Consider the following 26,321-nt stretch of genomic DNA (forward strand, 5'->3'; position numbering starts at 1 on the left):
TCTGCCTTTCAATAAACCTTACAGTGATAATTTACCAACTGTGACAATTTGATGCACCACATTATTCAGCTGCTGAGCCATACTTCAGGCTTTTTAACTCAGTCTCAAAGATATATGGATATTGAATTCGGTATTTCACATGAAAGTTGTACTGTAATCCCCCTACAGAGTAGGCTCATGCTAAGCCACCATGATACTTTCACCAGTCCTTGGTAGGGCTGTTGAACAACAGTAAAGAATCCTGTTAGAGGTTCACAACTGCTCATGGCTATATGTTTGCTTTTGATGACCATCAGGCTACAAAAATTACAATGGAATTTTAGGAAAAACAACATACATGCAAGAAAAGCCAGTGTGAATGTACTTTTGTAGTAAAAAAAATTAAGAAAAGCCCTAATGCTTTTTTTCAGCAACAGAAAACGCATGCTGAGTTTCAAATAACATCCTGATGCCCCTCTCTTTGGCATAAAGCACTCAAAGAAATGGCAGCAAAACAAAGCAACTCACAGGTAAGTTAATTTTGATTTCATTGAAATAGTGTTTTGGGCATGCATGCACATTAACATTAAAAACCAGGCCAAGAAACATTTTGTATTCCCCTTGATCTCTGGTAATAAATTCATCACAGGCCTCTCTGGGAGAAATATATTTAAACATTCTCTTCTACAGAGTTTAATAAATACTCTGGCAGATCTCATACACCATTACTGGCCATTGTCAATAAAGAGAAGCAAAAATTATTTTACCGATTAATGCATAATATTTACCAACTGCAGTGTCTGCAATGCTCAAGAGTTTTGAAGGAAAATCTATTGGCATTCAATGCATTTATTTGAATTTAGCTCATGGTTTTCCACTGGTACCCCAAGCTAAGTTGCAAATCAGGAACAGTCAATATTTTCCTATTGACATAGGGCTTATGACCTAAGGAACAGGTTTACTCACATTCATTCACGTGATTCATGTACATTATTAATCAATAGGCTCCACTGCCAGTGTTAATATGGAATAACATATGTTAATATATCAATGCCATCTTAGTTTGTACCTGAAGAAATGAAGGGTGAAGTGACTTGTCCAATGTTATAAATAAGATCAGCAGGATTTGAACCATGGCTTCCAAGGTTATCAGCTGCTGCACTAACCATGAGTACTGTGTCTTTACAGGGTAGGGTGCAATCAAACAAGTGAATGGAAGGCAAATCAACTCTAGCAACATAGTAAATGACGGCAGATAAAGACCTGAACGGTCCATCCAGTCTGCCCGTACGTTATACCAATTAAAAAATACATGATTAGATTAATTTGTCTCTTCTTTGATATTTCTGGGGCGTAGACTGTAAAGTCTGGTATTGGCCTAAGTTCCAAATGTAAATGTTACTGTTGCTGTCCAAGCTCACTCCAGCCTATCCAACCATCCCGTTGTTTGCAGGATATCTACCGTAAAATCTGGCCAGTAACATCCTCATGTTCCATATTAGTGGAGTTCATATTGATACCCATCCTACATCGAATCACCATATATGGGACACAGACCATGCAGGTCTGACCAATACTGGCCTTAGTTCTTTAATTTACATCCTTCGTTTTCTAATTAGAGATCCCACGCTTGTTTGAATTCCATCATCATTTTCATCTCCACCACTTCCCTCGGGAGGGCATTCCAGGCATCTACCACCCTCTCCGTAAAGAAGAATTTCCTAACACTGCCCCTAAGTCTTCTTCCCTGTAACCTCAAGCTGCTGTTGGAAGGTCAAATTATTGTGCTTAAAGATGGAGCCCTATTCTACAAGGGACATTGAGATCAGACTTGAGACATCCAGGTTGGTGAGGACAAGCAATTGATAGTTGTATGAAAAGTAGAGGTGAGGGGGACAGCTAAGCCCAACCTGGATGCTCAGTAAAAGCAGGACAGAAATATAGCTGGAATAACAATGTGCAAGCAAAATAAAAGAAATCTGGTGCAATACAGTAAAGCAGTTTGGGCAAGAAATGTATTCATATAAGGAAAACAAATGTCAGGAAGGGGAATGAAATGCAATTTATGGTAGGGTGAAGAAACAGTTATAGTTAATAAGTAAATGCAGGTGCAGAGAGGAAAGAACAGGTTGACATGTTTGAAGGGAAATGGAGAAACCACAGAAGTAAGCAAGATTTTAGGTAAGGAAACAATGTTCCCAAGATGTTTTCAACCAGCTCAGCAAACAGTTTCCACTACAAGGTACATGCATGACAGAGAGTACAAAGACATGAGAAATGAATAATATAGACACATGAGAAATGAGAAATGTGCAGGATGAAAATTTTCAATTAAGCTAAGCAAATAATCATTCGGTGCAAAGTGCACGATGAATTGCATAAGCAAGACACGTCATAGGCAGAAAAATAGTATATAAAGGGCATCCGTGTAATGTAAGTCAGGTGATAGCTCTGGGGTTTGTGAGCGATTCTCCCACCCCCCACCCCTTGCACAACTATATTAGCAGCATACAATCTGTAATTAATATCATTTAATGCTTAATATCAATTAAATATTTAAATAAAAGGAAATGTACTTATACTTGTGCAAGTGGTCATTCTCTGTTGAGTGGGGATTGCAGCCTAGCCTACTCAGTCGGGATGTGCTCAATTCTAGCGATTATTTTAGAAAAGGATCTGCCAAGTTCATTTGTATTTGCAGGCATACGTAGAGGCAGCAGCCATTTTACAAAAAGATACACTTTAAAAAAAATGAACAGCACAGACCATGCAACTTCCATATGGAAGAGTGGGCACTTACATGTGGGAATGGCGATTTCGCAACTTCCATGTGTAGCTGACGCAGTTTACAAACCTGCATATGTAAGTGCCACCAATTCAGTAGTGAGTTCCTATTCTAACATGGTTTCATTTCAGAGGTGGGAATAAAATACATAGGATTAAGTAGAATGATTCCCTTACTCCCTTGTGTAAAGCCCTGGCTCAAACCAGCACTGTTTAAAATATGTGTGCGTCTTTGAGGAGGTATGCATTCCAACATGAGAATTTTCCCCCACACATGTACATCCCATTTGTAAAATAGGGAATGCATGTGTTGATTTTACCCCACCTGAGTCACACCCATTTCACACCCTCTTGAAATCTCTACAGAAAGATGTCCATGTATAAATACTGTGTTTCTGAAATCAATATTTACATGTATATGTGATATATGAGTGTAAATGCCACTATTTACATGTGAATAGGTCTGTAAAATAATGGCCTTAATCATTTTATTTGATCACACATTGGATACCTACAGGTACACTAGCGGTTACGGTATCATGCAGGCACAGTGCAAGCATGCATAGTTTTTTGTACATTTCCCTCCTGGACTACTTTGGGAATTAATGAAGACATTCCAAATGAACCAATAAAAATAACTCCAAATTTATTCAATGGCACCCAACATAGCCTTGTTTCAGCGCACAACCCCCTGCTTCAGGGATATCAGGAAATCAATTCCAATGACTTGAATGAAAACAGTGGTTGTTCTTACATAGGATAAAATTGGGAATTGCTCCCTATAGCACTGCGAATTACTGCCGAGTCAAAATAAATGTTTCTTTGTAAAACATGAGAAAAAGTAACTTTGCAAAATGTTTTAAAACAGATCATTCATTTTAACTGATCAGTAACTTGTAGGGTTATAAGGAACAATTTTCCATTTTAAGATTGGTTATTTATCCTTGTAAGATTCCTGGAAGGTGCAACAAAAAGCTTTTATTTGTGTACAGCTCTGAGTTTTGTTCCTTCACAAGCTCAAGGTTCAAAATAAACTCTTAGTTCAACACAAGGACATCAAAATTTCCACAGACTGAGTCTCTTATAATCATGTACTTTACCAAGTCCAACTATTATACTATATAATCAAGCTTTGTCATGCTCCAAAACAGTATACCATTCAGTTTATTCTGCATACAGTGATTTACCTTAGCCATCTACTCAGCAAGCCAATCAGCAACCATCTCACCTTGACAGTCTCTCTCTTACTCTCTTCCACTGCTAAGGAAGACTTCTTTCTCTGAAACTTCTCTGCTCAGAGAAGTCTCTTCTTCGGGCACCTCTGCTGAATGGTTCCAGACTAAGGCATGCTGTATATTCTCCTCCCTGCCTGAGTACTGCATCCATGACTCAGCACAGTTATTCCACCTCTTCTAAGGTGGCTCATCTCTGAGCTGCAGAGCTCAGTACACTCTAGGACCTGTGGTTCACCCACTCATGGGCCAGTGCCCCCTGCTGCCCAGTGGTACAACCGCAGCCCTAGTGAGGGAAAAACCCTCAACCCCTCACAATCCTACTAAGAATACCCAAAAATTGTTGGGATGAATTTCTGTGCGTCGAAACATGGCTATGTTGGGTACAATTGAATATATTTGGAATTATTTCTACTGGTTCCATTGGAATCTCATAACTAGTTCCATATTGTCGTATTTGACTTAGGTTACTGTAGAAACCTATTTCTCCTTTGACTTTTGTCACTTTGGAAATGCACTGAAGAAAGAAAAGAGATGCAACGCTTGAACTTACTTCTGCCAATCTGGAGTGTTTGTGAACCACTTCTGCTTTGTTCATTGGAGTCAGCTGCTGTAAAACGCTACGGCTGTTTGTCAACGCTCGAGTTAGTCGGGCAAACTTTGTCCATCCTTAAAGAAACAAAAGAAACCTGAAAGTTACCTTTTCTCACAGAGCAGGTATTAAAAAGAGGTTGTTCCCTTTGATTCTCATAGCTTAATAAAATCATGTTTCCTCCCTTCTTCATCTGGAAAATTACCAACAATTCTATGTAAATGTTTTATATTTTAGCAAAAAAAATACAATTGAAGGGATAAGAAGACTATTAATTATGTTTCCTTTACAGTTAAGAGAAAAATTAAACCAGCTTTCCATTAAGCTAATATGATCAGTTCACATTAGCAGTGGTTGAAAGATACTTAAATCACTGGAGATAATTCTTTTAAAGAATTATAAAATGTCATAGGTTCCTATGAAAAAATGAGAAATGAAATGGACTAAAGTCAAGGGTATAGAAGGGTAATTATATAATAAGATTCCTCTGATTAGGTACCCCAATAATATGCAATAGGGAGGCACTCTATAATGACACCTAGGGCTCCTTTTATCGAGCCGCACTAGCGGGGTTAGTGTGACTTAATCACGCGCTAACCCCGCGCTGGCCAAAAAACTACCGCCTGTTTAAAGCAGGCATTAGCAGCTAGCGGTTTTAACGTGTGCTATTACGCGCGTTAAACCGTTAGCACGGCTTGATAAAAGGAGCCCCTAGGCACTCAGGTGTCAATTACAGAATATTCCCATTTTTGGCCTGCCCTACAATTAAGCATCTGCAGTTACACCAACCACAGACCTCTTCCCCACCCCTGCCACATGCGCACGCCCTTCCCGTTCATCATACCTTTTACTCTCCGGCGTGAGCAGCATGCTGCCCACGTCGGTGTTGGCTCTCTTTGACGTCACTTCCTAGGTGCGGGTCCCGGAAGTGACATCAGAAAGAGCGCCAAAAAGGTATGAGGGAAGGCAAGGGGTGAGTACAGGAAGGAGAGGAGCGGGCGGGCGAGCGGGCAGGTGCTTATTTTTGAAGATTGTAAAAATGACCTTCTTACCCCATGATTTTTTTTGTATATATGAAGAAACATTTTAGACAAACCATCAGTTAAATTGGTGCACATTTACCCCCTCTTTTACTAAGATGTGCTAATCGAATTAGCGCACGCTAACGCATCCATGGATTAACATGCGCACATTAGCGTTTAGCGCGCGCTAATCAGTTAGCACACCTTAGTATAAGAGGACCTTACTGGTAGCTCAACAACACTGATGCTCTGAAGGCATCAAAAAGTAATAGTTCCGAAATCCACATACGGCATTCTTGAATATGGGCAAATAAGCTGTGAATATTTTGCAAATACAGTGGAACAACAAATTGAACATAGAACCCGATCACTTTACCCAGTATGCTTATAGCACCAACTCCTCAAGTGCTGCAGTAATGTAGATTCAGAAAACTGCCAAATTAAATTAAAACAAACATTTGAAGAGTGGCATTTTCTTTAGAAGAACAAAGGGTGGCAGTCTGTAACATAGCAAGCCACAAAGGTTCTTCTTTGACTTTGCTTATTCCAATGCTCTCAGCATGATGACAATTGCTGAAGACAAGGAGTTCTTGCTGGCTCAGCATGAAAATAAAAGGATCAATGGCTGGTATCAATGGACCATTAACTGCAAAAGAGCAGTTGGAACAGAGACAGAAGCACAATTTTGCAAGATGTCATAGAATGGAAGATTTCCAAAGAAGAGAAACTGAAACAACACTGATACTACCTTCCCACCTTTCCCTGTCTATCTCTCCATCACCCCCTCCCCCCGATATCTCTGAGTTGTTCATTTTTCCCTCCTCCACCAAGTCCATCTCTCCCTCTCTCTCCATTTTGCCCTTCTCCACCAAGTCTATCTCTCCCTCTCACCTCACTTTCCCCCTCCACCAAGTCCATCTTTCCCTCTCCCATTTTCACACCTTCTCCTATCTGTCCCTGACTCGTTTTCACCCCTTTTTGCCACCTCTCCCTATCCTGCCCCTCTGTCCTTCCCCAAGGCCACCTCTCCATCGTCCCTGTCCATCTCTCCCTATTCCTCTTCTAGTCCCTCTGTCTTCTCTATCCATCTCCCAAATCTGACATCTCTCCCTCTCTCCCTTACCCCATCCCTGAATCTATCTTTTCCTCCTTTCCTTCCTTGAGTCTAACATCTCTCCCAAGTCCAATATCTTCAGGCAGCACTCATGAGGAAGTGGGTATCTTGCTGCACTGTCTCTGTCACTCCCCTTCCCGGCATCTAATCCTTTTACCCTTCTCCCCCAACTGGCATTTTTCCCATTCTCTCCCCCCCCTCCCGTATCTACCTTTAATGTGCTATAAAAGTTGCCAGGCGTCGGTAGCAGTTCAAGAAACTACCCTACCACCAGCCCCAGCATCTTCTCTCCACTGCAGCCTGCCTCTCTGACAACTTCCTGTTTCTGCTGGGGTGGGCAGAGTGAAGAGAAGACACCGGAACTGGTGGCAGGGTAGCTCCTTGAATTGCTACTGCCGCCAGACAACTTTTATAGCACTTTAAAGGTAGATGCCAGGGAGGGGGAAGGGGAGAATAGAAAAAATGTTGATTGGGGGAGAAGGGTGAAAGGGTTACATGCTGGGAAGGGGAACAGCAGAGAGAGTAAAGCAAGATGCCGCTCCCTCAAGAGTGACACCTGAGGCTGCTGCCTCAGTTGGCCTCATCATAGGACTGCCACTGACTGATACCATCAAGTAGTAGCTCCAGTGATGAGGATGCAGACAGCACAGTGGCTTCAGGGCAAAAGACGAGTCACAACTTAAGTTCTTATTGCAAGCTACTAAGCAGCACCGACAGGTTTATCCAGATAGCAAGACACTGACATCGGCAGGACTAAACTAATTTTGTTGCCTTTCTATAGCACTGAAGCCAAATGAATATGTTGTGTTGACTGATTCATGAAACAAATTTGTGTTTCTGCATTTTTGTTTTAAAAATTTGTTATTTTTGTCAACTTTGCAATAATTGGGCTACCTCTAGATATTCAAGTAAAAGGTTCAACTGTAACTGCCCATTTAAACCGCAATGTAAGCCAAGTAGCCATGTTGTGTATTAGTCGGCAGTGTCTGGTTATGTTTGTTTTTTGTTTATAGATTTTTTGTTTTTCGTTATGCTGATCATTTTTTGTATTGTTTTGACAGTGGTTCCCCTGATGCAGCAATAGCGAAACAGGACCCCTGTTGGGAACCCCGAATTTGGTGATTTTTCTCAGCATTTGGATTCCTGCTCATTTCAAGAAGTAGCAGTTTGGATTGCCTTTGGACTTCTGAGTTTCTGCTATTCTGGCACTAAAACAGCTAAAACAAAAAAAAGTCCAACAGGTCTGCAGTGAAAGTCAATCAGTAAGAACAAAAAAGAACTGCAGAAATGATGTACAAAGCACAGGAACTTTATTGGAGTAAATAAATTGTAGTGAGCCAAAAGAATGGTTCTTCTTTGGGATAAGACAGGACCCGACATGGTCCGTGTTTCGAAAAACACTCCTTCCTCAGAGGTCCAGAATGTTTGAAGTCACACATGAACGAGAACCATACGACGTTTAAACCAATCGGCATAAAAATCAATTGGAACAGGCAGCTTGAAGCTCCTGTAATGCTGCTACACTCAAGAGCAATATAAGAAAATTCTTCTTTACGGAGAGGGTGGTGGATGCCTGGAATGCGCTCCTGAGAGAGGTGGTGGAGATGAAAACAGTGACAGAGTTCAAAAAAGCGTGGGATGAACACAGAGGATCTAGAATCTGAAAATAATAGTAAATATTGAAGAACTAAGGCCAGTACTGGGCAAACTGTGTCTGTATATGGCTGTTTGATGGAGGATGGGCTGGGGAGGGCTTCAATGGCTAGGAGGGTATAGATGGACTGGAGTGAGCTTTGACAGAGACTTCAGTAATTGCAACCTAAGAACAGTACCGGGCATAGCTTTGGATTCTTGCCCAGAAATAACTAAGAAGAAGAAAAAAACCCCAACAAATTTTTGGATTGATTTGAATTTCGTTACATAAACTGTATATTTTGATAATTTGGTTAAAAATACTGGTTACAGTTTATGGGAGTTTTTGTACCTGTGATGCATTTGCTTCCTCTGATTTGAATATCAGTAGCCGGTAGCCAGTGATGGTTGGCTATCATTGCCTTCACTTATTCTGTGCAACACTGAGGGTTTTTTCTCCCTTACTGAGCTGAAGTCTTTCTTGTTTGCTTTGAATGAATGGTTTGTTTTGAGTGAAGACGTATTCTATTCCATTCAGCCACTTTTGTATTTGTGCTTGGAACATATAACATAACAAATCTTGTATACCATGTCATAAACTGGACAATCTAAACTAAACTAAACCTTAAGTTTATATACCGCATCCTCTCCATAATTATAGAGCTCGGCACGGTTTGCAAAAGCTTAATATAAGGAAGGAACAGCATAATGGGGCTGGAGGTTGAGTATAGGGGGGAAGAGAGCCTTATATTTTTGTGAATAGCCTAGTTTTTTAGATGCTTTCAGAATAGTTGGAAGGAGCCCAGATTCCTTAGTGGGGCAGAAAGGTTATTCCAAAGCCCTGTGATTCTGAAGAAGAGAGATTTCCCTAATCTTCCCGCATAGAGGATACCTTTTAGCGAGGGGAAGGATAGTTTAAATTTTTGGGTGGACCTGGTAGTATCGGGACTCAAGGAGTTCCAAGATAGTGGAATTAGAGGAAGGAGGATGCCGTGTAAGATCTTAAAAGCTAGGCAGGCGCATTTAAAATGAACCCTTGAAATTACTGAAAGCCAGTGAAGTTTGGACAGAAAAGGGGAAACATGATCAAATTTGTTTTTCGCGAAGATCAGCTTGGCCGCAGTGTTCTGAATTAGCTGAAGTCTTTGGAGACTTTTTTTGGTTAGACTTAAATAGATGGAGTTATAGTAGTCTAATCTAGAGAGGATGATAGATTGTACAAGGACGGCAAAATGTTGTTGGTGGAAGCAGGATCTCACTTTCCTCAGCATGTGGAGGCTAAAAAAGCATGACTTTATCAAGGAGTTGAGATGGTCATTGAAGGAAAGAGAAGAGTCAATAATGATGCCTAGAACTTTGCTTGAGAACTCAAGCTGCAGTGTGAATAATAAAGCAGGAATACACCACGTTAAACAAGCAGGTACTAAAAAGCATAATATAATTGACAAGATTAGATTATTATTCATTCGAAAAAGAACATACTAATTACCATACAGAGTGAAGGTCCATCAAGCCCAATATCCTGTTTCCTGTTTTTGTGTCTGGCTGTAACCCTAAAGATTCATATGCTAGGACATCCCCTTTATTCATGTAATCAGGCACTACTTTTTTTTTTATACAGTTTTTAAACAATTACCAATCATAAACATTTTATACAGAAAAATGTAATCAAAGACATATTAACTTAAATTTACTTTCAAATTGAAAGATAAATCAAATTATTAAAAGAAAAGGAAAAGCTCACTTGATCGCACACTAGTCCTCTAATCTCAGATCCAAGACTTATAGAGTAGAGTAATTTAAATTCAAATATTTATCAAAGAAAGCACAATAACTACTACAGAGCAGAGAACTAATCCTTATTAGGCGCTGCTGTTATTTCATTCTCAAGACGTTTCATTGTCAAATGAGATGGGTCTACAAAAACATATTTCAAAGAACGATATCTGACTACACATTTGCATTTGTGCTTGGAACATTTGTGCTTTCTCAAAAAGAAAAGACCTCCTATTTGAGTTACTCCAGATTTCAAAATTAGGAATTCTCTTCTTCTTTTTTGAGTCTCTCTAGAGACATCAGGGAATATCTGGATATGGAATCCCAGGAAGTCCTTGGATCTGTTTTTGAAAAAACGTTTTTGGACCTAATCCTTGTCTGGAACCAAGGCCACAGACAGCAAGAGGGTGGCTGGAGTAGCCACTTCTCTATCCGATTGTTCCAGTATGGCTGAAATGTCCAATGGATCATCCTGAGATTTCCCAACCTTTTCTTTTTTTCCCGATTGGGATTTAATAGGAAGTTAATAAGCCCTTGTGAGAGGAGGTAGAGAACTTTCAGGTATTTGTACAATCTCCATGAAATATTGTTTCACCATTTCTCGGGGAAAAATTGATAAGATCTTAGGAAAATTTATAATCCTGAAATTATTAGCTCGACTGCTATTCTCTAGAGCTTCCAATTTCCTCCTCATAATTATATTGTCTTTATCCAATTGGTCATGATTATTTTTTACTGATGTTAATTCTTTATTTATCTTCTGAATATCTACTTTTAACAAAGATGTATCTTGTTTTAAGGAATTAATTTCTCCTTTCTGTTCTTTAATTTCTCTGTCCAAATTTTTTATTTGGGGGGTTTAAAGAATTACCCAAATTCACCACCAAGTCCCACAACGCTTCTAGGGTGACTTCTGGGGGTTTAACCGCTGAAAAAGGATATGCTTGTGTGGTTAGAGGTTGTTGTAATGGTTGGTTTACCTCAGTGAGGTCTTGTCCTTCCTTAGCCTGAGCTGTCCAGGTCGCAGGTCCTGGTAGAATGAGCAAATCACTCTGGGATATTCCGGTCAGCGAGCCCTCCGACATACTGACCTATCGAGATGAGAGTGCTTCCTCTTCGAGTGCACTCTGGTCTCTCGGTGAGCTGGCTGCCTGCGGCAACGGCTAAAGAGGTGGCGTCCTTACGTCGGGGCTTAAGGTGACATCAGGCCCTAAGGTATTCGCCGCCGCACTACTCTCTGGCATTCCAAGCGGGCAAATCCCCGACACTCCTTGTTCTTGCTGTAGGCGTCGCAGAAAGTCATCAATTGTAACCAAAGGGGCTATCAACCGCCGGGAGGCACCACCAGCGTTTCTTCTCCATCTTTTCGGCATAGTGTTCAAGGTAAAGCTGACAATCGGAGGCGTCCTCACTGCAGTAAGCTAGCAGCAGCCATCTTGGATTCCTCACTGCCATCTGGCACTACTTGATGTTCCAGATGTATAGGGACTCAATCGTTATGGTCACAGGACCTCAGTTATGGGGCTCCCTTCCAAAGGAATTGAGAAAGATTGAGTCTGAGTTCATTTACAAAAGTTTTAAAAGCACATCTGTTTTCTCAGGCATTTTTATAAATTAAAAAACAAAAGGAATTGACCCCAAAATATCCACAAAGAAGAAAATCCAGAGAAAACAAAAAAAAAACTCTGTGGAGTGACGATGTTCCTAAATGGACTTTATTTAAAAGTGTCAAAGTTCCAAAAGTACACTGAAATCATCCACATAAAATAATTCCAGTGTCTCACTTCCAGTTCACCACACAATTGTCCCCTGAAGAAGAATTTTAAGACTCTTATGTGGATGATTTACTTTTATGTGGATGGAATTATTTTAAGTGGATGATTTCAGTGTACCTTTGGAACTTTGACACTTTCAAATAAAGTCCATTTAGGAACATCGTCACTCCACAGATTTTTATAAATTAAAACAGAAATTTTAGACATTCTTCAGATTTTTGAATACTGTGGGGCTCATAATCTAAACCTAAACACGTCTAAAAACCCGCCCAAGTTGGCACTTTGATGACCTAAAAGACAGGTTGTCCAAGTGCCAATAATCAAACTAGCTAGCTAAAATAAGGGTAGACAAAGCGATGGGGCCGGATGGTATACATCCAAGGGTGTTGAAGGAACCTAGGAAAGTTGTCCTGCAGGGATAATCAAATGTTTTACAAGACTTCCTGGATAAAACTTATATGTTGTGAGTTAGACAATGTAAAGACAGGTATAAGTGCCAAAAAAGTATCAAGAGTGACCAGATAACCACTGCAGAGCCAAAGTAAAGACCCACACACACTCCCCCAGTGTTCACTGACCCCCTCACAACCCACAAAGATCAGAAAAAAACCTACATACCTGTCTCCAGAACATCAACACCTGCTATAGGAAAGCCTAGTAGAGCTGCACAGAGGTGTCTTAAGTAGCCTGGGGGGGGGTGGTTAGTGAACCATAGAGAGGAGGACCCAGGCCCATAAGCCATTCTGAGCACTCTATTTATGGTGGAAAATGAAGCCACTAAAATCCCCCCAAACCCTACTCTACTGCCATATAGGTGCCACCTGCAGCCATAAGGGCTATTGGGGTTGTAGACAGGTGGGTATAGTAGTTTTGGGGATGGTTTGGGGGCTCACCATAACTTATAAGAGAGTTCTGGTGAGATGTTTATGTGGCACCCTTTATGTGAAGTTCACAGCAGTGCCCTGTAAGGTGCCCCACTGCTCTGTTGCCATGTCTGAGTGGCCAGTCCATCACAAGATTGGCCCCTCCCATGTCCAAATGATCTTTTTCTAGGCGTTTGGGACTTGGATGAATTTTTGGTTGAGAACGTGGTATACAGATAGACGTACTGGCGGTCTAGACAATCAACCGCCTGGACATCCAGACAGACGATTTTTGGAAAAAAATATATATTTTAGATGTTTTTTTAAGACCGGACATTTCCCCACTGCCGACTTTGGGCGCCTAGCACCCTGCATCCAAATCGGACTTAAACGTATGTTTTGATTATGCCCCTCCGTATGTCTTGAAAAGTAGTGTTTTAATGTTAAATCTATTGTATGTATGTATGTAGAGTATGTATGTGTGTACAGTATGTTGTAAAGCACTTAGATTTGTAGATTTGCAGTATATGAGAAATTTTAAAATAAATGTTTAGATAATCTTGTTCCAGTCAGAGCTCTATTGCACATGAGTGCCAATGTTTAACAGTAACAAGGCTAAATGTCTTTTTATAAGAACAGATGAATTTCAGAAAATGAGAATTATGAAAATAAAGTTTATTGTTGTGTATAAGCCTACTGGAATGATAGTAAATTGGTATAGAAATAAACTGAGATAAATAAGCAGGACATAATCCTTAATGAATTTTAAAAACTAAACATAACATCTTGAACTTGCTTACTGATAAAACTTAAAGAGAACATTGGCAGAAGATACAGTTTTTCTGAGAGTAGAAACATATAGAGGGCAGTTACTGAAGTGTGCTAAGATTTTGCACTTACAGCACTTTAACACCAACTCTTAACACGTGGAATTGTAACAACTGCATAGTAATCGTTGAGAGCATGTCCAGCATGTCCTCTGCAGTTATTACGCAGAAAGTCCCATATGATTATTTCCAGTTATCACAGATGCATGTAATGCCTCTTCTTGAAGAGGTGGTCTGTGCACTTGTGCTTACTGCACTAGTGTAAGTGCATAATTTGTGTCAAATGCTTTCAGCAATGTGCAGTCCCTGCTGATAACTTGCCCAGTTTCTGCTCCCTAACACAGCATGGAGTTAAAGTATGTATTGACAAATGATTTCATGCCAGCTCAGTAACAGTTACCATGCTCATCTGTTAACAGCATAGTAGTGAAATTTAGTGAGGGCTCCAAAGTTTTAATGAGCAATCAGTGGCGTACCAAAGGTGGGGATAGAGGAGGCAGTCCACCCCAGGTGCAGGAAACTCAGGGGTGCTGGAGTAATCACAGGTCTGTGGCCCACCTGAGTGCGGTCGTTGGCTCCACTGGCTCCCACTACCTCCGATGTCAACTTCCTGTTCTGGGGCGGGGGGACCAACAGAGTTGACGACTGCACGCAGGTGGACCGTAACCCCGCAACCCCGCTACCGATTCACGCACCTTCCCATTGTTTTAGCCAAAGGAGGGGGTGTTCAGCCTCAGGTTCCTTACCCGACAGGTACGCCATTGTGTGCAATTAAACAATATTTCCTCATGTTGAGGGGATTTACAGCATGTATAGCACACCAATTGTACAACTTCCTTTTCCAAAGTATTGCTTTTATCACACTGTTCTGTTTTGCTTTAATTTTTAAGTGTACTTAAACAGCATTTACTGAAACTTACTTTGAGCGCTTTTTAGCTGTCTTGTCCCATGGTGAGCTGTGTAAAAAAGAAGTCTCATTTTTTGTTTTTGATCAAAAACTTTAACATGAGCAAAAGATAACACCTTAACATACTTTTAGCACCATACAGATATTTTTTGTTAGTAATTTGTAGTCTAAAGAAATAACAGAAAAACAGTTAAAAAAAAATAAATCCAGCTGCCCATTTCCAGATGCTACATAGTTTGGAAAATTATGAATAAAATTCAGCAGAATTTTTTTTTTTTTAGATTTCTGTTTATCAGGGACTTGATTTTATTGCAAATATGAAATCATTAAAAAAGTACAACGCTGGGTATGTCTAATAGCACTATAGAAATGATAAGACGTAGTAGTATTTCAGAAAGAAGGCAAAAAAAAATGTAAAGTTGTAGTATATTCTCCATGCATTTTTATGCTGCTGAAGGATGGCACAGAAATGAAAGTCCAATTACTGTTTTTACCCACCAATTTAGGGGGAAGTTGTCAACTTTAAGTTGGGCTGTTTCATTAGAAGTCAGGTTATTTTGGCACAGGGTCTCATTATATAAAATGGGACTCTGTTCTAAAAATCCCGCCTTGTGGTAAACTAATCTGATTTAACAGCAGCCCATGTTGATAACTTCTCTCTTAGTTCTGATGCAAGTAAGTCACGGCACTCAAACATGGCTTTAATATGCACAAACTTGCTCTTTGGGAGTCTCCATCCTGACCGCTCTACAATCTCTGTCCGGGCATCATAAGCATTTTCAAAACACAAGACTGGTACTTTCTTGATGTACTAATTTTGAGATAAACAAAATCAGCACAGTTTGTGGCTAGGCCACAAGGTTGAAAATGTTCATGGTACCAGCATCAAGATAGTTTGGTGGGCAGGAGAGATGGGGCACATCTTCTCCTCTAATCAGAATAACTTCAAAAAGATATAAAAAGGATGGAGTCAGTCCAGAGGAAGGCTACTAAAATGGTAGATGGCCTTCGTCATAAGGCGTATAGGGACAGACTTAAAGATCTTAATCTGTATACTTTGGAGGAAAGGCAGGAGAGGGGAGATATGATAGAGACGTTTAAATACCTACGTGGCATAAATGTGCATGAGTCGAGTCTCTTTCATTTAAAAAGAAGCTCTGGAATGAGAGGGCATAGGATGAAGTTAAGAGGTGAAAGGTTCAGGAGTAATCTAAGGAAATACTTTTTTACAGAAAGCGTGGCAGATGCATGGAACAGTCTTCTGGATGAGGTGATGGAGACAGAGACTGTCTGAATTAAAGAAAGCATGGGATAGGCTCATAGGATCTCTTAGAGAGGAAGAGATAATGGTTACTGCGGATGGGCAGACTGGATGGGCCATTTGGTCTTTATCTGCCTTCATGTTTCCATGTTTCATGACCGTCAAATCTCCCCCACTTCTTGGAATACAGTCTCTTATCACTCCCATTCCTCTAATCTAGCCAGTCTCCCTGCCTGGCATATGGATATTTTGATATAAAGGTGTTACAGTGCTGTTGAGTAATTTGCACAAAAATATTGTGAACACCCACGCACTGAAAAAGCTTTGAATCTGATAATCACGTATTATAAAAGAAGAACTGCTAAGTCTCAAAATGTGCTAGTCAAGCAATTATATAATATCAGAAGATCATCCTGCTAATAAAGTAACATATGCTACGTATATAACCATTTAGGGCTCCTTTAACAAAGCTGCGCTAGCCTTTTTTAGTGCACGCACAGGATTAGCACGCTAGCCGAAAAATTACCGCCTGCTTAAAAGGAGGCGGTAGCGGCTAGCGCGCATGGCATTTTAATGCACGGTAAAACCACTAGTGCACCTTTGTGAAAGGAGCCCTTACTGTCAGGTAAATATCTTAAATAGAAATAAAGAAAGCAAAAATGCCATTTTTGAAAAAAGAAACATTCAAAAATTCTAAAATCAAAACAAAAAATATATTTAAATTTAAAAAAGAGCGGTTATCACTTGAGGCTTTAAACAAGTAAATAAGTAGCATTTTTCTTCTTATGGGGGTAATTTTAAAGCATTTTCCATGAGTAAAGTGTGTTCTCCATCCTCTATCACCCTTCTAAGCTCTACATACACGTGAGAAGTTAGTTGGGGGGTTATGTGTGAGATGCAGAAGGTGTAGGCACCACTGATAACATTTTCTAAGGTCTACATATATTGCTGTTCTAAAATATGGAATTACATATACCCTCGTACACTTGAAAAGACTGCTCAAACCACAGCCAGAACACGCTTTCCCTATGTCTACCATGACATAAATGTGTAAGTGGTAATAATGGTTGAATTACTTATATTTTACTTCTTTATTTCTGTTCTATGAAATTATTGATCTTTTTCAACTTTGCATACTTGATGTAATAAGAAAAACATTATAAATAAAGAATTATAAAAAAAAATATGTAAGTGGAGGTTTTTAAACTATGTCTATTTACACATATAAGTGGCAATTCCATAAGTGGACATCTCCATTTAGATGTCTTGATGCGCGTAGTGAGAACCTATTCTATAACAGCATCAGGGTACCCAAACTCCATTCTAGATTAGCAGCATAACGCGATATCAGATACACCTAACTTTATGCATCCACGAATACAACAGATATAGACCCAAAGTAACTGCATTCGTATAACTGTGGCATGAATATGCATAACAGTTAAGTAAGTGGGCACCCCCATCACCCAAACTCTAGTCATATATATGGCTCTTTGCATTTACCGTACACACTATCTCTGGGATTTTATTTACGATGCCCAGATTTAAGCAAACAAATTAATAATTGAGCCCTTAATTAGCAATAATTATGTGCTAAATCTGCATATGCAGCTGGCTGCATGCTATTTTATATGGCATGGCACCTAACTCTACTAGCACAGAACTCAAAAGGGGGCAGGGCCATAGTCCGAAATTGAAAAATGGACAATCAACTTCAAACTGAAACTAAATACAGAAAAGACGAAAGTCTTGACAAGTCCCAATGAAAAAATTACCAGAACATCGTTACAACTAAATGGCCACGAATACCCAATTACCAAAACTATAAAAATACTGGGAATCACACTAGACACACATTTAACCATGGCTGACCACACGAACTTAGTGGTGAAGAAATGCTTTTGTACACTGTGGAAACTAAGGACCATTAAAAAAATACTTTGACGCTACATCCTTTAGATTACTGGTGCAGTCTCTGATCCTATCAATACGGGACTACTGCAATATCATTTATCTAGGTATTCCAAAGAAAACAGTACAAAAATTGAGAACAGTGCAAAACACTGCAGTTCGCTTGATCTTCGGATTGAGGAAAAACGACCACATCAGCCCTTACTACAGAAGGTTGCACTGGTTGCCAATGGAGGCGCGAATAATGTTCAAGTTTGCCTGTACTTGTTTCAAGCAGGTCTGGGGACTAGCGCCTTCTTACCTACTACCACATTTCGTACTACACAACCCCACACGGTCAACCAAAAACCATAACATATTTACATACCCAAAGATCACAGGCTGCAAATACAAATCCTTTTTGGACAGGTCCTTCATGTTCCAAGCAAGTAAACAGCAGTCCTGGGTAATTATATCAATGAAGCCAGGCTGACTTACAGCGCCTTCCGGAGAGCAATTAAAATTTTACTGTTTGACAAATTCATCTTCTAAACAGAAGCCTCACTACTTACAAAGTTATTTTTTTCCCTCTGTCAATTCCTATGTAATATGTTGTTCCCTCACTTCCTGCATTTTGCAATCTGCTGATTGTCCAGCATTATTCCTTGAGTTGCATACATGAGACCTAAATTACATACTTAAGTTCCGTATTTTCCTTTTAACTATTTCTTGTTAATAAGTTATACCTTCACTACTTGCATTTTGTAATTCACTGACTGTCCAGTTTTATTCTGTAACTCGCTTTATTCTGTGATTCACTTCATTTTGCAAATCACCTTATTGTCCAGCTCTATTCTAAAATTTGCAGATTGTCCAGCTTTATTCCTTGGGTTGCATAAAAGAGACCTATACTACATACTTAAGATTCATATTTTCCTTTTATCTATTTCTTATGTAATAAGTTGTACCCTCACTTCCTGCATTCTGTAATTCGCTGATTGTCCAGCCTTCTTCACTGTGAACCGCCTAGAAGTCATTCGACTGTGGCGGTATCTACTATAATAAAACCCTAAGGGCGCATGCGCACTCTTACCAGCATGTTCCGTGATCCCTGATCTATAGGTCCGTGGCCGGCAAGAGTGCGCATGCGTGCTAGAAGACACCAGGACTCCTCCTCCCAAGCACCAGCCATGCTGACCGGCTTCGGCCCCGCGGGCCTCTCATGGAGCCCACCTTCCCGCCTAGCATGGATGGTGGCGGTGGCAGCGATGCCGGGAGCAGAGCTACTTGAGGTGGCTGTTGGATTGAGGCACACGCGGCGGCTGTCGGCACACGCGGCGGCTGTCAGCACGTGCAGGCCACAGCATCTTGAGACGGCTGTCGGCATGTGCAGGCAGTTGAGCTGTGGCTAAGTCTTATGCTGGACAGGGGGAGCAGGTAGGGGTGCTGCTGGACAGGGGGGGAGGAAACAGGAAGGGAGGCCTACTGCTGGACAGGGGGAGCAAGGATGAGGTACTGCTGGACAGGGAGATGTAACAAGAAGGGAGGCCTACTGCTGGACAGGGGGAGCAGGGAAGATGTGCTGCTGGACAGGGGGGAGGTACCAGGAAGGGAGGCTTACTGCTGAACAGGGGGAGCAGGGAAGAGGTGCTGCTGGACAGGGGGGAGGTAAAACGAAGGGAGAAGGGCTGCTGCTGGACAGGGGGAGCAGTGAAGGGGTGGTGGTGGACATAGGGGAGGTAAAAGGAAGGGAGAAGGGCTACTGATGGATGGGGGAGAAAGCAAGGGGTGGTGATGGACAGCCAAGGAAAGAGATAGAAAGAAAGACAGATAGCGGGAGGGAGAGAGACAGAAAGAAAGACAGACAGACATATATTCTAGCACCCATTAATGTAACAGGCTATAAGACTAGTAGAAGAATAAAGTTATTATTATTATTATAGTCATAGGCATTCCAGGTACAATATAAGTATCTGCACCTGTATATATGTAAACCACTTTGAATGTATAACAATAAGAAGGCGCCAATTAAGGCTTTTAAAATAAATAAGTTAGGCAAAGATCATTGGAGAAGGACATCATGTTTGGGAAGATCAAAGGAACCAGGCGAAGAGGGCGACCTGCTACCAGATGGCTGGACATGTTGAAAACATCCATAGGGATGACGCTGGAGGACCTTACCAGACTAGCACAAAACTGATTTCTTTTTAGATCTGTAATTTATCAAGTCATTAGGACTTGAGCACAAGTCGATGGCACCTAACTAACTAACCTAACGTTCGGCGTCTTTTATAGAATTAGGGCCTATATGCTCAAATGACAGGCAGATGTGGGAGCCCTTTTTTAGAATTGCCCTTAAAGCCTAATTTACACGTGTAAATGGTAATTTATGAATGTAAATGATGTATAACCCTTCTAAACTCATCATCTATATCCCATCATCCACACTGGAAAAATGAATTATGTGACAGAAATATTCTGCTTTGTCAGCTCAGTAGAGAGATGCAGCCTGTCATCAGACATGTAGTCAGGAATGGTGCTCTGAAGCCAGAAGAATGAATGCTGCCACTCAACTTCCTTCCCCTGTTAGGAATAAGAGCTCCTGTTCACTGTGAGAAAAGAGCACCAGCTGTGGCAAGTGAACATGGTATAACACTGCATAGATCAAGTACTGCTGCTCATTGACTGACTGATAGCAAAATGCTCAAAGAAAGAGGCACTACCACCACTGCCAAACTTTTCTCTCCATTTTCCTCCTTCTATTCCTGCATTTGGGGAGGGTCTATAGAGTGGGCAGACTTGATGGGCCTTGGCCCTCTTTCTGCCGTCATCTTTCTATGTTTCTATTCTGCTGTTTAGGTCATTTTCATTATTTTTAAATTTTGCTTTTTTATAAATTTTATGATAATTTTATTGTTTTGGTTTTATTGGTGTTTTAACAGTATATTTTTATACACATATATGTATATGTCATTTGCAATTTTTAAATAAATATTTTTTGTGTGTATATCAATAATTTGTAGACTCCTGAGACAGGCCGATTAGGCCAAAACACGTCAAGTCATTGCGCCAATAAAGCAGAATTTTGAAATAAAAAGCACCCTTGTGTTTTTGGACATCTCCACTGTTTATCTATTTATTATTGACTTGTGGAGGTGACTCTCTGGTTTTTGTCATTATTTTCTTCTCCTTCATACCTATGTTATATATTGTAACCTTTCCTGCCCCTTTTTCTTCTCATTCCCGTGAGTCCTAAGGGGCTCATTTTCAAAAGAGATAGACATCCAAAAGACAGCATAAACTGGCATTTGGATGTCTTACTAGTCAAAATGTCCAAGTGGACATTTTCAAAACTGCCTTTCTAGACATCTTTCTAGTCATTTTGTCTCCAGTGTGTCTAAATCTTAAGGGGGCATTTTAAGGCGTATTTTGGGTGGGCTTAGAACTTGGACGTTCTGCAGGGATAATCAAATGTTTAACAAAACATCCAAGGCATCATTTAGATGTCTGGGGCTAGACCAGTTTTAAAAATGAATACAGGTAAAAAAGGTGCCTACTAGATGACCACTGGAGAGATTACGGCAATGACCCCCCCTTACTCTCCTCCACCTCACCACCACCCAAAGATGTGAAAGAAACAGTATATTCCAACCCGTATTACAGCTTCAGATGCCCACACAGACACAGTTCATCAGATCAGAGGGACACTCTAAGGGGTGATGCAGTGAATGTCACATAAAAAGTCCCAGGTACATGTAAGGTTTGTTAGTGGCCCCCACAATATATGGTTGGTGGGTCCGCTTGAGAGGCGCCCTTACAAACGCCAGGTCCCAGGTTCAGTTCCCTCACTGAAGATTCACCAGGAAGTAGAATCAAGAAGGCACAGCCAGAGGTGATTGCATAAAGAATATATTATAGAAATAGGCTTACAGAAAAGCAATATTTATAAGCATTACAATTAAGCATTACAATTAATGATAGAGCAACACAGTTTCCCTGCCTTACAGAGTTCAGAGGAAAAGAGAGACATAGAAGCCTGAAGTTCCAAGGAAAGGCAGAGAGAGAGAAACGGGGAATGGGGTGATGGTCCAAGCTTCGTGTTCCATAGATAAAGAGAAGGATAGACAGAGAAAGAGAGAGCTCCATGTGTGTTGCAGAGAGGAGGCTTTTATAGCTTGGAATCCTATTCCGAATATAGAAAACTATTGAGCTTCAATAGAAGTTAAATCTCCCCCTCCTTAGTAAACTTGTGCTAGACAGCCAAAGAATAGGCTATGGTCAAATGTAATTTCCAGTATGCCTGACAATAGTTTCTGATTAACTTTAGTTATCTGTGCACCTGGACCCATTGTCCTAAGCACCCTCTTAATCAGACATTAACACATTAACACCTTTTAGCTAATCATGATTCAATCAGGACTATTTAACACCGTCTTTTCGGGCCATATGAAACAGTCTGCCTACACTCAGGGTCTATCTGCATTCACATGCCAAAGTCAGATTGATATAATTTCCCATAGGCCTTTGCTGATATTAGTTATGCCAACTGAAAATGTTGAATGCTAGCAATAGCTATGCTGACTGTACACATCACTATAACCTCCTTATATTATATGGTGAGCCCTCCAAAACTCACCCAAAACTTAATGTACCCATCTGTGCACCACAATAGCCCTTAAGCCTGTAGGTGTCATCTTTATGTAGGTACAGTAGGTTTTGGGTGGGTTTTGGAGGGCTCACCATATAATATAAGGAGGTTATAGTGATGTGTACCTGGGACTTTTTATGTGACGTTCACTGCAGTACCCCCTAAAGTACTCCTCTGCTCTGCTGTGCTCAGCTATCTGTGGCCAATTTGCTAAAATTTCTCTCTGCTTGGATGAACTAATAGTTTGTTTTTGTGCGTTTTTCATTTGGAAGTCTTCGTATTCGAAAATGGCCAAAAAAGACAGATGAACTAAGGGGTCAAAAAAATCTAGATAGGTCATTTAAAAAAAAGAAAAAAAAAAAAAAAGATAGATGTCTTGCTGTTTCTCTACTGGATTTCTAGATGTCTTTCCCAAAACATCCAAACTCAGACTTTGATGTCCTATCAAAAATGCCCCTCCAAATGTCTGTCAGTAACCCCTTTCCCCATTTTCTATTTTGCAAACCGCATAGATTTTACTTGTTCTATATTTCCTCGTATGAGAGACCCTTGAGTCCGGAGACCATCCTACCAGCGAATGGCCACTAGGATGGTCTCCGGACTCAAGGGTCTCTCATACGAGGAAAGACTGGGCAAGTTGCAGCTCTACTCTCTAGAGGAGCGCAGGGAGAGGGGTGACAGGATTGAGACATTTAAGTACGTCACGGGTCATGTCGAGGTGGAAAACGACATATTCTTTCCTAAGGGACCTTCAGTCACAAGGGGGCACCCGCTCAAACTCAGAGGAGGGAGATTTGGTGGTGACACCAGGAAGTATTTCTTTACAGAAAGGGTGGTGGATCACTGGAACAAACTACCAGTGCAGGTGATCAAGGCCACTAGCGTGCTCGACTTTAAGAATAAATGGGACATCCACGTGGGATCTCTACGTGGATCGAGCAGCACTCTGACTTAATGGGGTGGGACAGTAGAGTAGGCAAACTTGATGGGTTATAGCCCTTTTCTGCCGTCATCTTTCTATGTTCTATGTTTCTATATCAAATAAGCTGAACTGAACTAGAGGTATGGAGCAGCACACAAACCAGAACTAAGAAATCCAGGTTGGATGTTCTTAATTCAACAAATACTTTAGAAAAAGGTCTGCCAACATAAATCTCTTTCCGAAATACATGCTGGCATGGGCATCCCTGTGGTGGCTACGTCCAGGAGGACGCAGTTACATAAGCAGATGTCAAGAACATCGACTGCAACCACCCTATCAAATAGACATATTTGATTCATCACTGTAACGTCTATGTGGGGATTTTACCACATATATCACAGTGTCGAACTGTGCACACCCATGACAGTGAATTCTGACTCCCGCTATCACAGAATTTTGATCCCCTCACACCTCATCAAAGCATTCTGATCCCCCCGTTCCTCCTCCAAGCATCTCCTTCCACCACAAAGCCCCTCCCATGTACTTATACCTTAATTTGATTTCTCCTGTTCCTGGACCCTCCAGCCACCCAGTGGTCCTCTATAATGGTATAGTGAAATGGGGCAGAAGCAATCTCCTCTACTCTCACTACATCTGACTCTAGGTGTCAGTATGGTGGCACTGACCCTTAGTGGTAGTCTTGCAGTAATACCAGTAGGGGAGGTAACCCTGCATATAAGGGCAATTGAGTCATTCTGATTCCTGGGAATTAGTGCTGTTATAGCAACAGTAAGTTGTCACAAGCAGAAGACCCTTGCTTGCTGCTGGAAGACCAGCCATATACAAGAGAAAGAGGGAGGGACTCCATAAATATAGGCCCAGCAGTTAGAGAAAGAGGTTGAGTCATTTTATTAGATCTCTCCCTATACATGTTAAAGCTGCTGAAAAGTAAGCCATGCTGGGACCTAAGGCTATTATGAATTAAATCGCTTCAAGTGGCATTAGCTGTAAGCTGAACTTCAGTCAGCCTAAGCTGCTAGCTACATGCTTCATGACTTAATGGGCACTGTGTGTTTAGAAATTGTTTCTCAGGGATTAGACTACAAGAAATGGACTTCCCCATTAGCTACTGACTCAGAATGACCACTATATGAAAAAGAATGTCAAAACACACTTCTTAAACATACTAATTTTGTTAGGTACGAATATAAAGCTGGTACCTAGCAACTGGAATGACAATACAATCCTTTTACAATCCTGTTAATGGCTAGTGGAATTTAGACAAAGATGAGAAAGTTGCAGCTGAGAGGCAAAATTGTTTTTTCAATTATGCGCAGAAATGGGCTTTGGGAAACAGTTTGAAACTCACGAATACATACGGTTATTTCTATGCAGATGCAGCCTAATATTGTTAACTTTTGTATTCTAAATTTTTGTTCTGTTTGCAAATTTAAATAAAAATATTTTTTTTAAAAACCAAATTTAAAAAACCTAAAAAGGAAAAGAATGCTGGGCTTGATGGACCACTGATTTGATTAAGCATGACACTTCTTGTGTTATGATTATTTCTATATTCCTGTACTTATTATGCTGTTTTCCACCTTGATATTTGTCTTCATTTGTGATTGACTGAATCTGATATTTCTGCCATATGGTCTTTGTTTTTAACAAGTACCTGGCAAAAACCCAAATAGTAGCAACATTTCATGCTACTGATCCCAGGGTACACAACACAGAGCAGCAAACGTAACTCTAGCTACCTATTTAAGCAGACTGGATGGACAATACAAGTCTTTATCTGCCGTCATTTACTAAGTTATTATCCTCACTATAACCAAAGGCCTTTTTTTTGCTGTGGATAAGTTCATATTTATATGGGCAGTCAAGTAGGTAACTCCTTATTTAACTTGTTACATTCCTTGAGAAATTGTCCTCATAAAGAAATATTATATTATTTTGTTTTCAAAATGTCATTACATATTTCCACAACACTACTTTGCCCCACAGTTCACACTGCTCTTGGGAGAGGAAGGGTTAACCATACCTTCATCAAGCACAGGAAGAAAAAAAAACAATAACCCAACTTGTGCCAGTGATGTGTGAGATGATGTCACAATGCAGCTGATGACTGTAACCCTCATAATGGGCAAGTTGTGCCTGGTGTCCAGGGAGATTCAACCGATTGCTTATATCAAGGAAGAGTAAGAGAGGAAATGAATATGTTGAGCTAGAAATAAGTTGTGCTACAACAGTTTCCCGAGAGGCAGAACTACAACTAATGCCTTGAGAGGTAGGAAATCTACGTCTCACACACATTGGAATCTATTCACTAAGGTAGGATTGGTTCATACTCTCACACAGATGATCTACTGTTATTTAGAAAACAATCTGGGCCTGCCTTTGTTCATTTCCCTGCTTTTTTGCATCCTTTTAGTCCATTAAGGATAAGTATGTTAGAGGACACAGGCAGCAGGTCATTTCCCGTTAAATGACAAAAACCTCTCTGTGAGCAGAGATAAGCTTGGGAAGGGGTTGAGTAAAGGAGGAGAGAAGTGGAATGCCCCGACATGCCTTATGCCCCCACATGGTTTATAACAACTGAAAGAAGAAGTTGTGTATGGAGGAAAGACAGGAGTGCCATCATCAGCCATGCAGCAAGAAGGAATGGTCTCATCAGCCACACAATGCCTTATACATAAAAAGAAGAGAGCGTGCTTACTAAGATGGAAAAGGGAAGTCTTCATGCTCTACCGACTGAGCTAGCCAGGCTTAGGTGAGCTAGGCTACTAGGGATACAGACCCCTCTAAAAGGTTTTCTGCAGGCTGGCCAAACAGGGTCCCAAAGGATTAACCTGCCAGCTGCAAACCCAAGTCTGCTTCTTTATGTAGGCAGAGCTCGCCCCTACCACAAAAACCATAAAAAATACCAAAAATAATAAAGAAATACACAGAGCAGATCAGAAAGACACCTTCTGGCTTGCATTCAAAAGGAAAAGTTGAAGGGGGCAGCAAAGCCCTCTAGAGGAGTTGAAAACCTGGAATGGATTTCTTCTGCATGGCTTGTGAGCATGTGGAGAACTGTCCAGAATGGCACACC

The 26,321-nt window shown here is 40.7% G+C and overlaps 1 protein-coding gene across 7 annotated transcripts in view; it reads right to left on the reverse strand.

Moving 5' to 3' along the window:
• The window catches only part of KCNH5 (potassium voltage-gated channel subfamily H member 5), a 316,925-nt gene that overhangs the window by 213,071 nt on the left and 77,533 nt on the right, over positions 1-26,321 (reverse strand). For 5 of the 7 annotated variants that reach the window (XM_033952023.1, XM_033952024.1, XM_033952025.1 and 2 more), the window contains exons 5-6: positions 14,517-14,552; positions 4,549-4,664 (exon numbers count right to left, since the gene is read on the reverse strand). In XM_033952023.1, coding sequence (XP_033807914.1) covers positions 4,549-4,664; positions 14,517-14,552 — 152 coding nt within the window. The remainder of the gene's footprint in view (positions 1-4,548; positions 4,665-14,516; positions 14,553-26,321) is intronic. The other 2 variants (XM_033952022.1, XM_033952021.1) reach the window with 1 other exon arrangement.

This window comes from Geotrypetes seraphini, chromosome 7 (assembly GCF_902459505.1).
Source record: "Geotrypetes seraphini chromosome 7, aGeoSer1.1, whole genome shotgun sequence".
NCBI classification, from domain to species: domain Eukaryota; kingdom Metazoa; phylum Chordata; class Amphibia; order Gymnophiona; family Dermophiidae; genus Geotrypetes; species Geotrypetes seraphini.